Source organism: Nicotiana tomentosiformis, chromosome 3 (genome assembly GCF_000390325.3).
Source record: "Nicotiana tomentosiformis chromosome 3, ASM39032v3, whole genome shotgun sequence".
Classification (NCBI taxonomy): Eukaryota; Viridiplantae; Streptophyta; class Magnoliopsida; order Solanales; family Solanaceae; genus Nicotiana; species Nicotiana tomentosiformis.
Genome location: NC_090814.1, coordinates 44,903,841 through 44,918,471, shown reverse-complemented (window position 1 = coordinate 44,918,471; position 14,631 = coordinate 44,903,841). Strand labels below are relative to the sequence as shown.

General features: G+C 37.6%; 1 protein-coding gene across 3 annotated transcripts; it reads left to right on the top strand.

Moving 5' to 3' along the window:
- The first annotated feature begins 255 nt into the window (after positions 1–255).
- On the top strand, positions 256–6,765 carry LOC104102062 (uncharacterized). Of its 3 annotated transcripts, none has more exons than XM_009609663.4 (7): positions 259–466; positions 889–967; positions 3,590–3,648; positions 3,766–3,862; positions 5,280–5,332; positions 5,732–5,794; positions 6,196–6,765. In XM_009609663.4, exons 2-7 carry the CDS (start codon positions 955–957, stop codon positions 6,475–6,477), a joined length of 567 nt encoding a protein of 188 aa, XP_009607958.1. In that variant the 5' UTR covers positions 259–466; positions 889–954; the 3' UTR covers positions 6,478–6,765. The 3 variants fall into 3 exon arrangements, with proteins under 3 accessions (XP_070053010.1, XP_009607958.1, XP_009607957.1); XM_009609662.3 differs by having other exon boundaries at positions 264–466; positions 3,590–3,638; XM_070196909.1 differs by lacking the exon at positions 3,766–3,862 and having other exon boundaries at positions 256–466.
- The last annotated feature ends 7,866 nt before the right edge of the window (positions 6,766–14,631 follow it).

The window sequence follows — 14,631 nt, the reverse complement described above, 5'->3', positions numbered from 1 at the left end:
GCACAATATAAATCCAACAAATTGGGTCAATAGAAATGACGCTAGGTAGCAGGTTGGAGCACCCTATCTAAAAAGTATCTAATTTTTAAAAAACTACTTAAAGTTTAGCCAGTTTTTACGAATTTCAAACCGCTTTAAAAAAAAAAAAACTGCCATGTCAACTTCAGATATGGGCGAAGTTGGTTATAAGGCAGCTAAACTGTAAGAACTTTATAAGTTACAATTATTTATCAAATGGGGGTCCTTAAAACGGTTATTTGTGCACTTCCCCCATTGGGTCTAAAAGACCAACCCAGGAATTGCTTTAACCTGTAACCGACAGCGCTCCTTAATTTTTTCCTTTTTTTACGAAAAAAATTATTCTGCAATTTCTCTCCCCAAAAAACGAGAAGGGTAAGAGGAATTAGGGTTTAATTTTTGTTCCTAACCTCCCGTTTCATTTAGCATATGGGTTCTCCTCAACCAGGTAGTCATTTTTCTCTCTATTTGTATATTTTCTGTATTTTCTGTTTAAGAAGTAATGATGGGTATAGAGGCAAATAAAAGATTTGAAGCTTATGGGTTCTTGCGTTGAATCTAAATAAATTTATAATAATAATTGGATTCACGATCAAATATTTATTGATATTTAGTGAACTTCATAGTATTTAAACAGAATCTGAGCAAAAGTTACTGAGTTCCGGGAACCTGTATGTCGAACTCTAGATCCGCCCCTGATGGGTATAAGTATTCTAGGAGTGCTGCTTTATTTATCATCTTTAAACTGTCCATATTGTCATCCCGTCTCTTGGTTAGTTCCATCAATTTGTCCTGTGATTTTTGTGCTAGACGAAATGGGTTCTGGGTTCTTGCTTTTTCTACTGAATATGGGTCTTATTGAGTTTACAGGAATGGAATCTGTGAAGGAGATTAATGATGATGAAGTTAAGAGTGTAATTGAAGTAATGGCAGCTAATGGGAAGTATTGGTATGCTATTTATTCTGCTGTAGAATGTTTTTTCGTCGTAGTCGGCTAGTTCTAATTTGCAATCTGAGATAGTCATCTATCACTTTGCTTATGGTAACTCTTAATGGAAGAAGACGATTAGGATTTAGGACTGTCAGTGAGTTGCATCCTAAATGGGTGTTTAATGGGCTAAAGGCAAAATACAGTCAGTTGAGCTGCAGCCAAAACATTGTTTTCATTGCCCTGCTAAAATTATGGCTACTTCTAATTAGTTTGAGCTAAGCCAAGCTCCATATGCTTGGTTTTATATGAATCTGTGAGCCCAAGCAAGCTCAGTGCATTTTTAGCTAGAATTTCTTAGAGATGAATCTGATGAAAGAATATATTAATATAACTGCTACCATATTGATATTTGCATTTCATATATGAGTTTTGATATTCCTTTACTTTTTCATTCAAGTTTTTCATGCCTTGACATTATCTTGTACTCTTGTAACTTTGCCTTTTCTTGTTTAGGAACTCAATAAAGTTGGAACATAAACTTACTTAGGAACTCAAAATTCTTTTACCCGGGGCTAAAAAACTATACTGCAATATATACCTGGTTATTTAGATTATTTTTGGCTAGTTATATGAAGTTATTATACGTTGTCCAAGTTGGTTGAAAGCTATTAAGCTGAGTGTTGAACTTCAAAGACTAGTTAAATTCTTGAGTTTGGTCTAAACCAAACTAGTGTTATAACTTGGATGTGCTTGAGCTTAATCTAAGCTGTAAGTATGACTGTATGAGCAGGCTATCTGCTTCAAACATTAGGTACTAACATAACAAGTCAATTAGGCTAGCAAACATGATGAACATACAAGCTCAAATCATGATGCTGGAGAAGCACAGGTGGAGACCATGTTTTCTACAGCAATGGAGGTTTATTGGGCTCACGAAGGTGCCAATGGATTTGGAGAATTGGGCCACGAATTTAAAATGCTTACACTAATTAGCCTTAGTCCAATTGAGGCCCAAGAATCTAAAGAAATTGAAGAAGTCCAAGAATTCAATTAAGATTAGGATTTCTTTTCCTTAAAGATTAGGATTTTTTAATTCTTGTTTTAGTAGGATTATATTTGTAGTTCTAGTCAAATAGGATTGTTAGTTGGTATTCCGTTCCTACCAGAATTTTTTTATTTTATTTTAATTGGAATAGGTTTTTCTTGACCTTATTCTTCTTCTAGTTTAATTAGGATTAGTTTTCCTTAGCCTCATCAATTTTGCTCATTGTAAGGCCTATTTAAAGGGCTTTCTATGCTGAAAATAAACATTAGTGATTAGTTTTTCTAAGCTCTTGCTTCAAAAACGTGTGATTTATCTTTTAGTTCATTCTTCTTCCTTTATTCAACGCTTCTTGCAATCTTGCGGGATTGAGGAACGAGTGGGTAAGGTTTTTTTCATCTTACATTCTTCTCACGTGAGTTTGAAGAACGCTTTCGCTAGTTTTGTGAAAAACTTTAGCGGGGTGCTTTTATTTTTCTTTTTTCTTTGTGCTTGAGAGGTGCAGAACCTTCAAAGTATATCATAACATCCGAAAATTGGCCCTAGTACAGCTTGGCATGGTAATGTTCTCATATTTATAAGCTATTGTATGCTCCATCATAGAGCTCAATTAGCAGCCTTAATAACATTATTAGCGTAAGCCCTCAGTTAATAGTAAACAAGATACCATGTCTCTTTTTGTTCTCTTTTATCTTGTTTCTGCCCCAACAGAGGTGGACCTACGTGTATGGTAGGGGGTCACCGGACCCAATAAACCTCGGAATTTTTTTTGTATATATTCAATTGGTGTGTAAGTCATCACCGGAAGTTCGCCGGCATCCGGCGAGACCCAACAACTACCGATGAAGTCCTCGCCTCCGTCTATATTGAAGATAGTGGTGCAGCCATCATCTTCAAATCCTGGGTCCGCCTCTGTGCACTAATATTATGTATATCTTGGATTGCAACCTTTGTTTAGTAGTATATTCTATTTGATGTACTGGTGGAGTCCAAATAATAATTTCTTTAAGCTCAAATTGTAACCAAATGGAACATGTTGTCAGGAAGCGGCCATGGGCATGACGAGTTCCCTTGACCACCCCATGTATCATGTGCAGTTCACCATCCAAGTAGTGTTATTAATTTTTCTGTTCATTCGTCACTTCGATCAACTTATTTTGCCCCACTTAATGACAATCTTCGTCTAGCTTATTAAAGATTTTTTTTGTTCTTCCCATCTCTCCTTTGCAAGGAGCATCTTATGGGTTTCTTTTCTCAACCTAGCTTACAATCAACTACCATAGATCAGAGGAAAAGCTTAAGATATAGATCCAATTTAGGGTTTTATTTCATTATCTATAAATTTAAAACTTATTGAAGCATTTGCGAAGAGCTATTCCATGTGAAACTGTCTTTTCTTCTTTTAGCTAGTGAAGTAGATATAGTAATCTAACCCAAGTCATACCCAATCATCACATTGAAGAAAGAAGAAAGAGTTGTCTTCTGATCCAAAGGAGATAAAGTATAAGAAAAAGAGTTGTCTTTGTTGTATTCTTGTCTATTACATTATAGTTTGGGAAGTTCCATATCTAATTTATCTTGTTTGTGTTTTGGCTCAGGCATGACTGGGACAAACTCAAGGGCATGCTGTCATTCCATCTTAAGCAGGTATGGGGAGGTATGCCAAGTTGTCAGCATATGGCAGCTTCTTAAAAGTGATGTTTCCTGTTTATGCTGGTTGATATTTCTGTTAACGTGTATTAACTTTCGAACACACTTGAATTCTTTATTGAAGGTCCTGTCAGACTATCCAGAGGCAAAAATGACTACCGAACAGCAACAATCTTGTTTAGGAGAGAGCTTTCCGGAGTTGGTGAAAAGGTTGGATGATGGTATTTCCGCTGTCATTTGCCTTGCCTATCTCTGTTGTTCTCCTTTGACATAAGGGGCAGTTAGCATGGTTTGATTGTAACAATTCTATAAGATGACTCATAATATTTCATGATGATATCCTACAATGCATTCCTATATTGTCCTTTTTTGTGTCATTACTTGAAGCAAAAAGAAAATTCACATGCCGTAGAAGTGTAAGGCTCTTCTAAAATTGATTGTTCTGTTCTCAAAAGAACTTGATTGTTCTGTTTGTGTTGGGCAGCTGTATAACCTGTGTTTGCATATTTGATTGTATTAAGTGTTTAGCTTGGGACTCGCTTCTTGATAGCATGTTGGGTATAGATGCTTTAAGATGTGCTCTTTGGCAATAGGGAGGGAATGTGATGTCAAAAAGATAGGTTACAACAACAACATACCCGGTGTAATCCCACATGTGGGGTCAGGGGAGGGTAGTGTATACGCAGACCTTACCCCTACCTTGTGGGGGTAGAGAGGTGTTTCTGATAGACCCTCGGCTCGTCAAAAAGATAGGCTGAATTGAGAAAAAAAGGTAGAAGTTGAGTAAGAGGGGCAAAATAATCCTCTTCTGGGTAGGTTGATGTGAAATGGTCAAACAAGTCTATTTGCATATTGGTACTTCATGTGTAGTGATGGTCAAATATTTTTTTAATCTCTTAGCATGTAGCATCTGAAATTCTTGAGAAAGGCTAAAAGCTTACCGCTTTACTTAAAAAGTTCCTGAGAAAAGCTTACCTCGTAAACTATATTTTGGATTGTGTGCCTGCTTCATGAACCACCATGTATTATGATGATATAGTTACATCTAAAAGAATATTTTCCATATTTTCTTAATGGTGATCTTACTGTTAGAAGTATCTTTGCCCCCCCTTTTCTGCATTCCAGGAGCGGGTTATGGTTTGTCACGTGAAGAACATAAACAAAGAACAGTTTTCATATTCGTGTTGTTACTCTCTTCTCTGCTAGCAACTCTCATGCATCTGCTTCAATTTCATAAGTTCAAGAGTTTTCACTCGTCTACTTATCTCTCGATTATGGTTATTAAGGTCGTCTGGTGCAACCCATTGGACTAGAAACCACTCACCTGAAATTATTATTAACTTAAAAAATGTGATGCCTCAATCGCGTGAAAAGTAATTCTTCATATATTACTAAATTTACCTGTCAAAAAAATGTTATTAGTCGGAAGTTAAAGACCCACAAGTGTGGTGCTTCAATGGTGTTTTCTCCAGGCTGGCTTTGTAACCAAGCTTTCAACATAATACCATGTTCACATTTGACTTTTAGTTTTGACTTCTTTGATGCTCGGCTGTTGCAGTTGAGATAAGCTCTTGTTTTCGTGGTTCATTACTCTGATTTTGATCTTTCCGACATCACCTTGTTACCTTGATTTTGCAGCTCTCAACAGCTTTGCTGAAGGCCCTCCATTTACGTTGCAAAGACTATGTGAGGTGTGACATTATTCTTTTTAAATATGAATTTCAGATTGTTTTATATGTTAGTAGTTCACTCCATCTGATTTTCCTTTTTTAAATTTTAAAGCTTTGTTCTCTATTTCATGAAAAAAATGTGTTTTTTCCAGTATGGGAGTCGTCTTAAGCAGCTTAGTGGGAACAAGCTCAATCTTCATATTTTTTTTGAGTGTATTTTGTATTATGCCTCTCTATCCTCACAAGGTAGGGGTAAGGTTTGCGTATACACTACCCTCCCTAGACCCCACGGTGTGGGATAATACTGGGTATGTTGTTGTTGTTGTATTTTGTATTATGTTGTCGCTGCTATTGCTGTCAATTAAACAATTGATATATTGGTTTTTCAATGTTACTTATCTTTTGAGTAATATTGAGCAGATTTTGTTGGATGCACGGAACATTTATTCCAGGCTGTCAAAGCTTGCGTTGGCTCTAGAAAAGGTTGGACTTTGATGTGAATTCTGCCCTTATAGTGCTTTTAAAGTTTTACATCTTAAATCTCATTGATGTGGCATCTCAACATCTTTTAACCTCCAAATCTTGAGTGGCAACTTTCTAGAGAAAACTTCTTAGTACTAAGTAGTGTAAGATGCTTTATTGAGCTTAGTCGTCACTTCTATCTCTGTTGGATCGGAGGTCCTTCATTTAAGGAGTTTTAGCAGGCTCTTATGCCAATTTTTCTTCTTTTCTTTCGAGAACTTGTACGAAAAGAAAAAAGGCTAAAATATCTCAAGTTTAGTGTCTGAAGAAGTGCCAGAGGCTGAATAGGCTTCTTTTTCCCCCTGTAATGTAACTCTGTTATGACAGTTCTGGAGCATAATGAGTGCTTTACCTATCTGCAGAATTTGCTAGTTACATCAACATTGACGATCTCCAGTGACCCATATGCATCTTCTAACATGCAAAATGCAACAGCACCAGATAGAGAAACCAAGGGTTCCCCAATTCTATCTAATTCAGTGTCTAATGGGGCAGAACCTATAGCCAGTGCAGGTGATTCAGATGAAGTAATGGCTGAGGTAGAAGAGGCTGAAGTTGAGGATGTTATGACGATTGACATGGATACAATTGAAGCAATAGTTCGATCATCTGAAGCAGATACTACGCCTCCCAGTGATTCATAATGCTCTGTTTCTATGTAGTAATTGTTTTCACCTCTAGTACAGGAAGTCTGTAAAAGCTATGTCATGCTTAGGTGAAATTAGAACAAGTCCTGAGGAGGTGCCTAAAAGATCGATCATGGTCGTGAATATATGTTGGACCAATATAATGTGTCTCGAACCTTATTTTTACCCCACGTAGGTCTATCTTGTGTGGGGAAAAACCCTGGTTGCTTTCTTGTCTTCGTTGAACTAACGAGTGTCTCTAGCATTTCGAGAAATATACTGGGTGCGCTTCTTTTTCCCCCTGAATGATAATTTATTGTTGGGGCATTTGCATCTATACCCAGTTTGGGGTACATTGAAGTTATACCTACTTTGCACAAAATTTTGCAAGCCTATCCATTTTAGAATCAACTTCAGGCTTATCGGGTCTGAAGTTGAAAAATTATAGTCTGAAGTTGCAATGCACTTAAGGCCAATTAAGTCTAAAGTGCAAAAATTGCTTTTAAGATGCACTTAAGGCCAAATAGATTTGAAATGCAACAAATGTTTTCATGCACATAAGACTAAATAGGTTTGAAGTGAAAAAATTGCACTTTAGATGCACTTAAGGCCAAATAAGCCTGAAGTGCAACTAATGTATTCATGCACTTAAGGTCAAATAGGCCTGAAGTGAAAAAATTGTATTTCAGATGTATTTAAAACTAAATAGGTCCGAAGTGCGACCAATGTTTTCATGCATTTAATGCCAAATAGATTTGAAATGCAAATTGGCTAGAAACAGAAACTTGTTTTTCGAATTTCAACAATCCAATACATGTTAACACTTTAATCTACTCCAAATGAGCTCAAATAAAATTTAAAACATAATCTCCAAATATCATTAAGAATAAACCCTAATAATCAATTTGTCAAAACAACAATAAATCTACCAAACTCATTTTACAATTAAGAAGAAGAAGAAAAAACTCTTAAGCAGTAGTAAAAATATAAAGCGCCACAGCAGCTCAACACTGTAAAACATCATAAATTACCTTAAAACATGCTCACAAACTGTCACGACCCAAAATTCCCACATTCGGACCGTGATGGCGCCTAACATTTCACTTGCTAGGCAAGCCAACGTTAGAATAATATTATCTATTTTTAAAACCATTTTTAAATTTATTAATAACAAAGAACAAACGCGGAAGTAAAGTCTGAAATGCAGTGAATAATCCATAAAAACAACGGTGTCTAAATACCATCCCGAAATTGATGTCACAAGTGCACGAGTTTCTAGAATAATACAAATAAAGGTCTGAATAAAATAAAGTTGTCTGAAAACAAACACACAGCTAAAGTAAAGTAGACAGGGACTTCAGAACTGTGGACGCCGTGCAGTTATACCTCAAGTCTCCTTTGAGTAGCTGAAATCTGAGCAAATCTATGGTACGCCGCTAGGACCAACTCCGAAATCTGCACAAGAAGTGCAGAGTATAGTATCAGTACAATCGACCCCATGTACTAGTAAGTGCTGAGCCTAACCTTGACGAAGTAGTGAAGAAGCTAAGGCGGTTCACTTACATTAACCTGTACGCAATATTAATAACAACAACAAATAATAGAAATAATCAGATAACTCATTTATAATAATTGAAGCCAACTCAGCAGTCATAATCCATTATTATTTCAACCAATTTTCGTTGCAGCGTGCAAACCGCTCCCACAATATATTCATTTTCAATACTCTCATATATTTATTTTAATCAAGTATATATAGACTTTTAAATAAGTCTGTTGCGGCGTGCAATCCGATCCTCCAATATATCCATTTACCAATTCTTATAGAAGAAATAGCCCCAATAAATGCAACAATTAATACAAAATTTTTAAGACAACACGCATACAAGAATTATGATTTAATTATGAAACAAACAATGACAAATAGCAATTTATTATGGAAATCAGGGAGAAAATAGGCAGTTTAATATTTAATATGCTAAATGTCAAATAACAATTAAGACACATAAATCAAATAGTATGTAACAATTAATGCAGGAATTCAAGAATTAATATTTGACAAAGAATATGAGAGCAACAATTATTATAACAATTAATTCATGATTTAAAACAATTTATGATTTTTCAAGTAAATATGCAAACAATTAATTTGACGACGTATAGACACTCGTCACCTCGCCTATACGTCGTTCACATGCATTTCACATAACAAATAGTTTAAGGGTTCTATTCCCTCAAGTCAAGGTTACCCACGACACTTACCTCGCTTTGCAAATTCCAATCATTTACTCGACCAAAGCTTTTCCTTTTAAGTTTGTCTCCAAAAGCTTCAAATCTATTCACAAACAATTCGATATACTCAATACGAATCATAGGAATTAATTCTATATTTTCCGGATAAAATTCAAAATTTATTTAAATATTCGACAATGGGACCCATGTCTCAAATCCCGAAAAAAATCACGAAATCCGAACACCCGTTCCGCTACAAGTTCAACCATACAAAAATTATCCAATTCCGATATCAAATGGACATTCAAATCTTAAATTTTCGTTTTTGGAAGATTTTATAAAAATCTGATTTTTCTTCCCTAAATTCACAGATTCATGATGTAAATGAGTATGGAATCATGAAATATAATCAATATAGGATAAGGAACACTTACCCCAATAATTTTTCGTGAAAATCACCCAAATATTGCCTTACCCGAGCTCAAAAATGGAAAGGGGTTGAGAATGGGACGAATCCCATTTTCCAGAACTTACGTTCTGTTTCTCGGATTTTTACCCTTCACGAACGCGGTCAGTGCCTCGCGTTCGCGAAGCACATTTTTGTGCTGCCAAAACTTTGCTCTTCGCGAACGCGAAGGCAATCTCGCGAATGCGAAGGCAATCTTGCGAACGCGAAGCTTTGTCAAAATTGGCCTTCGCGAACGCGATACACCCTACGCAAATGCGAAGCTTTACCTCTTGGTGCCCGTCCAGGCCTCGCCTTCTAGGCGAACGCGAACGCTTCCACGCGTTCGCGATGAACACTGCTCTCTTCCCTTCACGAACGCGGCCCTATCTTCGCGAACGCGAAGAGCAATTTTCACTTGCCTCAAGTTCCTCTTCGCGAACGCAATTCCTCTATCGCGAACGCGAAGAAGGATACCAGACAGTGCATCAGAAAATTTTCCAGCAGAGTTCCAAGTCCAAAATTCAACCCGTAGCCTATCCGAAACTCACCCGAGCCCTCGGGGCTCCGAAGCTAACATGCACACAAGTCCTAAAATATCACACGAACTTGCTCAAGTGATCAAATCGCCAAAATAACACCTAGAACTACGAATCGGACACCAACTCAAAGGAAGTTTTCAAAAAAAACTTTAAAACTTATATTTTTACAACCGGACGTCCGAATCACGTCAAATCAACTCCGATTCTCACCAAATTCGGCAGACAAGTCATAAATATTATAGTGGACCTATACCGGGCTCCGAAATCAAAATACAGACCCTGTGTCAATAAATCCAACATCAGTAAATTCTTAAAAATTATTAAGCTTTTAAACTTTTAATTTTTTTTTATCAATATTCCATATCTCGGGCTAGGGACCTCGGAATTCGATTCCGGGCATACGCCCAAGTCCCAAATGACGATACGTACCTACTGGATTTGTCAAAATACTGATGCGGGTCCGTTTGCTCAAAATGTTGACCAAAGTTAACTAAGTTGAGTTTTAAATCTTTATTTCACATTTTAATCTATTTTTCACATAAAAACTTTCCTGAAAATTGTACGGAATGCGCACGCAAGTTGAGGAGTGATAAATAGTGCTTTTCGAGGTCTTAGAATACAGAATTAATTATTAAATTTAAAGATGACATTTTGGGTCATCACACAAACACCATATAAGTTTACCGTCACCTTGGAGTAGGCCTGAAGTTGTCTATACTTTGGATACTAATTAAAAAAAATTTAAAAAGTGATTACAGATTAAATAAGGACGAACAAATAGGGCGCCCCGTAAAATTTGTACTTAATAGTTTATCCACAACATTTGATTAGCTGGATGTTCGAATCATATTTCCAGTTGGAGGTGTTTATTAAGAGTACAACCATGGCAATGACGTACAAAGGGGAGTTGATATTTGGATTATATTTTCCTCTTATTAATAAGCGACAGTTTGAGGAGCTTGGGGTCGTCCGCGGTATTTTGGGAAAACTACAAATATTTTGACATAAGTCACGTGTTAATCCTACTTTAGCTTTGACACGTTGCTTCTGTTTCCACCCGATTTGCACAGTCTCTACACTAAAATTTCCAGCGCTACTCACCTCCTCTTCCAATTTCACTTGTTTCTTTTAGTCTTCTCTCTTCCTGGACAGTTTATTCGCCTTGATTGTACAGTTATAAGGTGAGTTTTAGTTTCTTGTTTTCTTGATTTTCGGAATAGCTGCTGCATATAAATTGTTTAAGCTGATTAAATTATACGTTCATCATTCTTTGTCATTCATCCAGAAAAAATTGGGATATTTGGAGTTGTTTCCCATTTCAGTTGGGGTCGAATTCAATTCCCACAATTACTCACTTAACCCCTTGAGTATATTTGTTGATGTTGTTCTTCAAGTATTTGGTGGGTTCAGTGATCTTGATGTATCTGTTTATGCTTTTAAAGGTGTTGGAATAATTTTACCTTTTGGAAGCAGAGATGAAAGACAAGGACAAATTTGAGAAAATTTTGGGTTTGTCGATGGCTTTCATTTCTTTGATGTATGGTTCTTTTGGGGTATTGTCACGATCCAAAATCCAAATAGTCGTGATGGCACATAACCCAACCCGCTAGATAAGCTAGTTAACCACTAACCAATTCCAATGACAATTAATAAAGCAACTAAGTAAAGAAATTATCTGAATCTGATACATTCCCCAAGAACTGGTAGTACAAATCAATTCTGAATAACCTGAAAATCAAAACCGACGATTCACATAAGTCACATTACATCGTACGGAGCTACTCACGCCCATAAATTACCGAGCGAAGTGCAAATTCTTAAAACGACCGGTCGGGTCGTTACATCCTCCCCCACTTAAACATACGTTCGTCCTCGAACGTGTCTAGAATTGTTCTCAAAGCCATCAAACCGCCGTATAACCTTACCATGCACATACCCGGGGGTGATATCACGTCACTCTATCCCATATAGGCCCGACAACACAACATAATTGTAGTTCTTAATTCAACCTAGCCCATAAATCTTAGAATCCAATTTCCAACATCTACAGTTTTTATAAGATCAGAATCTCGCATCTACACACTGTATAAGTCTGAACAAGCTGTATCAAGCCATATCTATAACCCAAGATGTAATCACATGATGTACCACATAACTCAAATACTCATAGCAAAAATTTCAAATCACAGTAGCTGCTCAAAACAACCCAATACGGGTAATAGACCTCATATCAAACAAAGCCTCGCTCTAAAACCTTCGTACACTGCCGATGATGAAAGAAACATGCAAAACTCATAACCATTCATCAGATCAACCAGTCATGGAACTCTCTCTCATTCGACAAGAACTATAGCCAATTCTAAGCCGACTTTTGATATTATCCTTCCAAACATGCTGTAATCAAATCCGATAGTATCCATCCTAGGTCCAATGACCTCATCTCATCCAACACGACCACTCTAGTGACATGACACATCAATACAATCTACAGCCACAACCCGTGCAATCCGTGCACCAAATAGCAACATTCCAAATGTACTCAATCATGGAAAAATGACTCAAACGAGAGAACCGTCCCGCAAGCTCAACAAGTACCACCACAACGAAATGCTTACACCCATCACACACCATAGAACCATAACACACAACTCTAATACAAAGGATCATATTTCCACATAACTCTGCTGCAATGAGCGACTTTATCCAAATACTGGTCCATATGAAATACCTTAGCCACCATGCTCAAAATCAATAACCACGCGTAATACGACATCAGGTACTCAAAGTGCATTACCATAACCACGGAGAAGCCAATGATACAATGCCACCAAAAACTCGAAAGGACATAACCAATACGCAATCAATCATGCAATACCCAACTACTCATCTCGCTCAAATTCCGCTATAAGACCACAACAGAACCGCACCATGTGTACCTAAAACCAACGAATCACAACTCCTTGTAGCATAGAAGAGTAACTCACAGAAAATTCCAGAATACGAATAAGCTCAACAACAACCGAATGGAACATCCCTCAACAATAGCAGTATGAAGCTAACCAATCCGGCTCGGTGTAGAATACACATCCTAATTGGGCCTACCAATGGACCCCCAAATCAACTCTGGCCACCCACAAATAGATAAATAACCCTCCAAAAGCCCACAATGACTGAATCATAACACATACTATCATCTGGCTAGCTTCGGCCATGACTTCATAGTCCACCACCATGAAACAGCCTGCTCCTGAGAACTCCCAGTCTCCAAATCCATAGAACACACGAAACACCATTTCTGATTCCATCTCCACCGCCCGAATGTCTAACACATCTCTCATACACGATCATCACACGAGGAATAGTTCTAAAATTCTTCCGTGCCACTTGGCAAAATTTGAATATCAACAGTCGATCAACCAGGAGAGTGCCGTTATACCAATGAAGTGCCCATAAATCAAAACACCTTGCCCCTTCTGAAATGTATACTCTCATCAGGCCATACCGATTAGTAATATCATTTGCCTAGTCATCTGAATCCATCCATGCTGCCTACGAATTTATGTCCTTCCCTTCAAAACTGAACTGTGACCTTGCACAAGAAAATCTCAATTCCACGCAATACACCGCGTCTACCATGCCATCCTGCGAAGAGTACAAGAATCTCATAATCAAACCTGAGTCACAAGCAGAATACATACCCGATCAGTCAAAAACCTTCCATTTGATCTCATCCCGGAGAAAATTTTAATACGCAACATATTCCTCGAGGCGGTAGGAAATATACCCCTCGAACCATGGTAAAAGCCATTGAGAACTCTTCGAAACCCATTTGCACACAACCAAGCTATCTGAACCGAAAAGCCAAAATACGAGTAAGTTTGAAAACTGTGATTTTTCCCAAAACTCCTTTCAACAAATAGTAAGATGTTTCATTTTCAGGTAGCATGAGGAAAGTATTTCTCTATGCCTATATGTCAAGATACATGTAAAATTATAAAACAATTGAGTGGTTATTCGCGAAGGATGTAGGGTACATGGAGTAGGAATTTGCTCGATTGCTTAGGAGTATGAACTGCTCCCTTGGTGTTGGTCTACTAATGGGGCACAGGTCGTTCGGTCCGTTTGGTCGGTTCAATTGAGATTTGAGTAGAGTGGATGACTCTCGAGAATGATTCTAATGGATTCAAAAATTATATGTAGAAATTGAGAATTTCGGATTGGTATATGGCTAGGATCTGATATTTGCATGGGATGGTATCGAGACTTGTGACATTTTTATATCACGGTGGATTATGCATTTCAGTATCAAGAAGGTGAAGGAAACAGTTTTAGATTCACATAAGGTCTCTTTAGAGTGGGTATATCGGTTGTGGTGCTTTGGGGTGCTTACGAGGGAAGTCAGCGACTTATGGGCCCTTAGGGCGTGGTGGTTTATACTAGGACCTCTTGTGTGGTGAATTTTGGTTAAGGATCGTGGTGCTCCAGCAAGGAGAAGTATCAACTTGAAGGCAATTTTGAAGGGACTTGGAGAAATAGAAAAGCTTGGTAGTAGGTTGGGTTAGCACAGTAATGGATATAATCAGTTCTTTGGGTACTTATGACGTGGCTAGACTCTACAAGTGTTTTGTGGCAATGCTCATGGGTTTTGGCAACCTGCGTGGCTGGGTTGAGATAGAGAGATGTCGGTTTGAGGCAGAGTAGGCGGGTTATCTCATGCGAGGTGTCCTGAGGTTGTGTGGTCCTTATGATATTTTGTAGAGAGTTCTCTTTTACCAGTGAATGATATATGTTGCAATTTGAGTTTGGATCGCTTGTGGAAGTTGGCTTGACTATTACAAGGGTGAATGCGAGATTTGCAGACGATTTGAGGTATTATATGGTTTGTTTTACATAGGCTTGCGAAGGATTTAGTTGAATTTCAGTGCGGGATTCTGACAGTAATAGAGTATGGGT

Coding starts and splice junctions, on each gene's coding strand:
- LOC104102062 (XM_009609662.3), top strand. Junction 968..3,589: donor GCAGCTAATGGGAAGTATTG/GTATGCTATTTA, acceptor GTTTTGGCTCAG/GCATGACTGGGACAAACTCA. Junction 3,639..3,765: donor TGTCATTCCATCTTAAGCAG/GTATGGGGAGGT, acceptor TCTTTATTGAAG/GTCCTGTCAGACTATCCAGA.